The sequence below is a fragment of the Archocentrus centrarchus genome, chromosome 9 (genome assembly GCF_007364275.1).
Source record: "Archocentrus centrarchus isolate MPI-CPG fArcCen1 chromosome 9, fArcCen1, whole genome shotgun sequence".
Taxonomy (NCBI): domain Eukaryota; kingdom Metazoa; phylum Chordata; class Actinopteri; order Cichliformes; family Cichlidae; genus Archocentrus; species Archocentrus centrarchus.
In genome coordinates this window covers 8,236,801-8,242,209 of record NC_044354.1, presented here as the reverse complement: position 1 = coordinate 8,242,209, position 5,409 = coordinate 8,236,801, and the positions used below count along the sequence as shown (strand labels likewise).

General features: G+C 40.7%; 1 protein-coding gene across 1 annotated transcript; it reads left to right on the top strand.

The window, feature by feature from the left end:
* The first annotated feature begins 647 nt into the window (after positions 1-647).
* ptger4a (prostaglandin E receptor 4 (subtype EP4) a) lies at positions 648-4,514 on the top strand. Its single transcript, XM_030738453.1, has 2 exons — positions 648-1,712; positions 2,140-4,514. The coding sequence occupies exons 1-2, from the start codon at positions 933-935 to the stop codon at positions 2,707-2,709; spliced, it is 1,350 nt and encodes a 449-aa protein (XP_030594313.1). The 5' UTR covers positions 648-932; the 3' UTR covers positions 2,710-4,514.
* Positions 4,515-5,409: the final 895 nt, after the last annotated feature.

The window sequence follows — 5,409 nt, the reverse complement described above, 5'->3', positions numbered from 1 at the left end:
ATTGGCAGGACATTGTGTTCATGTACTCCACAGTGAAAATGATGGCCACTTGTTTTTTTCCTTTAATTGAAACCAAATGTGTTAGGGGACTGAATTTTAAGTTACTAATAAAATGTTCTCATTAATCATGATCACAGAAAGTTATATTAGAGATGCTTGTCTCAAAGAGGAGGTTTGATATTTTATCAGCAGGATGCGTGACAAGCGTATATGTGACCAGAATTAGACTGGAGACTAATTGATTCAATTGCAGCTCGCCATTCGAAATTGTGTTGAGGATGAAATAAAGACTCTTGATCCCAAAGCAAAATATGAGATGACTGTCAGTGTGACGTAGCCTTTGGTTATTTTTTAATTTTATTATCCAATGTCTCATTTTGACACACACACACACACACACACACACACACACACACACACACACACACACACACACACACACACACACACACACACACACACAATAATGTTAAACCATGGCGTACACAATTTGTTGTAAGTTCAGGTTACAAAATGTGCCACAGATCTTTCCTGAACTGCTGATGAAGGTTGTGAAGTGAAATCAAGGGGAGGGACTGAGTCCAGCAAGAAGCCTGAAGGCACAACCTCATTTCAGTGAAGTCACTGGTGTCCGTTGCCTGCTTTTATCTCTCTGCCCTGGTGTGTAAAATCTGTTTCTGTCTTGCACAGCTAGCTGAGGATCTGATAAGGAAGCACCACCGAGTTGCTGGTAACCGCAGCAGACAGATGATGCTTTGGGGGATGGTGTTTCTTTTTAGTGGTTAGTTTTTCAGATAAGGAAAGGCTGTTTTCTCTTTTGAAAATGCTACCCAGGCTTATTTCACATGTAGGTAAGTTTCTTGCTCTGGACTGGAAATACAGGCGTTAAGGAGAGTTGTTTCACTTGTCTTGAAGTGCGTTTGGACTTAGCAATGAATAATCAAACCATGGGGAGGACCATGGTCCCCACGATTCCGTCCATTATGTTCATTTTCGGGGTGGTTGGAAACCTCATCGCCATCGTGGTTCTTTGTAAATCCCGGAAAGAACAAAAAGAAACCACCTTTTACACGCTGGTGTGTGGACTGGCAGTCACGGATCTGCTTGGCACACTGCTGGCCAGTCCGGTCACTATCGCAATTTATGTGAAAGGCGCGTGGCCCGGAGAGGACCCGCTGTGTCAGTACTTTGGATTCACCTTGCTTTTCTTCTCGCTGGCAGGGCTCAGCATCATCTGTGCCATGTCGGTGGAGAGATACATTGCTATAAACCATGCCTATTTCTACAATGACTACGTGGACCAAAAACTCGCCGGGCTGACTCTAGTAGCGATTTACATCTCAAATGCTTTTTTCTGCGCCCTGCCGATTATAGGCTTTGGGCAGGTGAAGAAACAGTATCCACAGACGTGGTGTTTTTTAGAGTGGAGGAGCAACAAGACCAGCGATGCCGCTTACTCCTACATGTATGCAGGTTTTAGCTCTCTTCTTATTCTCGCCACTGTGATCTGTAATGTGCTGGTGTGCGTGGCTTTGATCCGGATGCATCGGCGCTTTGTGCGTAGGACGTCGCTGGGCACCGATCTCGGGCGCACCGTGGACCTGCGGAGAAGAGGACGCAGCTTTGGACGTCTGGCCGGTGCAGAGATTCAGATGGTCATTCTCCTCATAGGCACATCGGCAGTAGTTCTCATCTGCTCTATCCCACTTGTTGTAAGTTATTTTTTGGGCTGTATGTCACCATTACGCACGCTCTACGCACGGTTTTCTTTCACATAAATGTAGTTTTCTAGGTACATAAAACTATTTAATCAGGTAAAGTAACGAAAATATGACTAAAGTAAAATAAAAACAAATTTTTTTTGTACCGCATAAACGTTTCCTCCTGCCTTTTCAGGCACAATTCTTATACTCCAGATTATCCCCAAATATAGCTGTTGTTATGCACCGCTGTTAGTTTTTACGTCTTGTAATGTCAAGTAAACGATTTGGGATGAACATTCACACAAATTTATATTAGATCTGAACTGACTCCTTTCCCATTCATGTTTATATTGGTGGCCTCTCAAACACACAAACTTGCACATGTGAAGCTGCACTTTATCTATTCACTCAGGTACTATTCTCTTCTCTCCTGCAGGCTCAGGTGTTTTTGAACCAGCTTTATAAGACTCCAGTGGAGCGACGGCTGGACAAAAACCCTGATCTACGGGCGATACGTTTTGCCTCCTTCAACCCTATTCTTGACCCGTGGATCTACATCCTGCTTCGCAAGGCTGTTCTCCTCAAGCTCATTGAGAAAATCAAGTGCCTCTTTTGTAAAATGGGAGCAAGGAGGCAACAGAGACAGGGAAACTTCCCCTGTATAGATGGCTATCAGCTCTCCTCTGTCACGTCTAACCGGGATTCTCACTCTTTTGTGTCCAATGACCTACGAGATGCCAACAGCACCTCCCAGACCTTCCTCTACTTTCCAGAGGGAACTGAGAAGTGCACTGGAAGATGTCCCAGGGAACACAAACTCTCTGGTTCACAACAAACTTCAGCTAGAAACTCACAAGCGTCTTGTTCATCCCAAAAGGGCAGCACTGAGGCTCAGACCAGAGAAGAGGCAAATGTAATCACAGATCTTTCAGCATCTTCATGCCCTAAAGATCCAGGACTTCAGGTCACTTTGAACACTGAGACAGTGGAGGAGAAATGCATCTGATCCAACTCTACTGTTTCATTTCTCCATGACAGAACTTTTAAAGCACTAAAAAAGTGGAGGTGGCACATAAAAATGAGAAGTCACTCTTTGTTGTAAAAGGCCCCATGCAGTGGGAAAGAGATAAGTGCTGTGAGTGATATCGTCCTATTGTCTGTTTCAGCACCCAGCTACCTCAGTGACTGACTGTGTGAGCAGATTTTGTCATTTTTGCCTAAGAAAGATGCTAGACAGAGACCACTGATGGAAAAGCTTATCATTCCCAGTTTCATCTACTTTGTTCAGTCATTGTGGAAACCTTTACTGTAAAGCTGTATTTCCTAACTTTAGCCAAACTTTGTTGACCACAAGCTTGTGGTCAGTGAAGTAAATGAAAATGGTCCTGAATGCGATTCTTATGAGTAATCACAATGAGTAATCACTGACAAGTGTTTGCTATTGTTAGGACTGATTCCTCTAAAAACTCTATTGTGCAGTGCTTTTAGAAGGACACATTGTGTTAGCTCCAGGACTAACGTAGAGTAGAGTTTGACAATGTAGTGAGCACAGACATTTTCGTTCCTCTAACCTGGAATACACACAAATATATCATCTCAAATTATTTAAAAACACTGTTTTCCATCTTAAAGAAAGGGTACAAAGGTTCCTGCTCCAGCTACAGAAAATCAGTTGACTGATTTTGAATAATGTGATGCAATAAGCGGTCAGCTTGAGAAAAATGGTGTTCTAAATGAGTGATGTTGTGTAAAACATTTTTTGTGATATAATTATTCTTCTCTAAGAGAAGGTCAAAATGAATAGATCCCAACTCCAGAAGGATTTGCAGTCCAAAAGAAGCATTTATGTGCAGTTATAAGTTATATTAGTCATGGAGTTTGATCAGTATTAATACTCATGAACTGCCTTTCAGCATTACTATACAGTACTATACACTATACATGATGTCAGGACTCAAAATATCAAAGAACCTTTTGTAAAATGTTCTGTATTAGTTAGGACCCATACTTCTCTTTTAGTTTAATGTTTGTGTTAAGTGTTAATATTCCAGGAAATCAAGGTGTTGGCATTCTTTTTTGGCCAAAGATATGCTGTTTACAGTGACCCAAAATCAGGAAAAAGCTGATAATGCTCACATTTAAAAAGAAGGTACCAGTATATGTTTGGCCTTTTTTTTTTCATGAAAATTGACTAAATACAAACCAATTTCAGATCTAGTATCAATAATACAAAAATCAAGGGTCTACATAATGAGCAATCCTTCTCTCTGCTGCATTTTCATATGGCAAATTCTCCCTTTTAATGTCAGCTAAAACGTCTGGCATCGTAACACTACAGAAAATAACACACTGAACTTTTGAACTCCAGTTTGTTTGAGGTTTCCCACTCAAATGAACTTTTTGTCTGACTTTCAAGAACTTTGAAGCGCACAGCATTCCTCCTTTCTCCCATTATGACACCATCTCAGGCTGTTACTTAATGTTTTGCTTTTCTTGCTTCTTTCCTCGTGTTAATTTTAGATGAGCTTATTTGTGTGCATAGCAGCAGATGATGACTGCCGATAAAGGCTGTGCAGTAGTGGTTGAAGTTAGAGTTTGACAGATAAGTGAAAAGGCCTTTTAATTTATTTTGAATCATTAAATTATGCACTTTATTTTGTATTTGGTTCATATTGTAATGCAGAATGAAATCCGTGCACATGTATGTAATGTATGAACTTTGACTTTATTTGCTATGGTATCATATTTCATATCTGTAAACATGACTTGGTGTACAGGAAAATGATCGAGAACTTCTGTGTTATAGGGAATAAAAACGGCTACATTTATGATGCAGCTTTGACATGTCATATGTTATTACCATGAAACAAGACTGCTTAATATGAGCTTTCTTTCTCACAGTCACATTTTTCTTGTTTAGATTTAGTGAGATCATCTCATGACCCCATTAATTCTGACAAATGACCTAGAGGAGAGTGTGCTAACACTTTTCCGTTTACAGATAAATAAACACAAATTAGATTATTGCAAATGTGCAATAATCTTACTGAATCTTGAGAGTGTGACACATGGCTTACACCACACACACACACACACACACACACACAATAAGAGGAAATCAGAGGTCTTAGCTCTGATGGAAAGGAAAAATCAGGGGTCTCTGGAAGTCTCTGGCCCAGAGCACTAAACTCCTGAAACAATAAACACAATTGAAGGCTCCAATTCAGGGCAATTAAAGCTTAAACAAGCATTGCAGTAGCATAAGCAAACACCTCGGCTAAAAGACAGAGTGTGAGAGTCTCCTCCAGACTCTGGGAACAACGCACATTAATTGAATTAAACTGTGAAAGGCAGGATCTTATTGTGGAAACAATCCATGAAGCTTCTCAGTAATTTGATCACCTTTGCTCACCTGAGTCTGCAGTACCTAATTAAATATATAAATGGAAAAGCAACAATGCTTATGTTTACCATCTGTTTGTACAGGTGCATAATAACATCTTGTATAAATGTGCAAGACTGCTTCACTAACCTCAAACAAGTAGATGCTTGGAGGATTTGATCTCAAGTGATCCACAACTTGACATGTCGTGTAAGTGGCAAAGCTGTGATGCTGCTTAACATCAGCGGGGTCCTTTAGTGACGCTCTGCACACTGTCACTTCTGTGTTCATTGATAAACAGCAGAAAGCACCTGCTGCTCAACA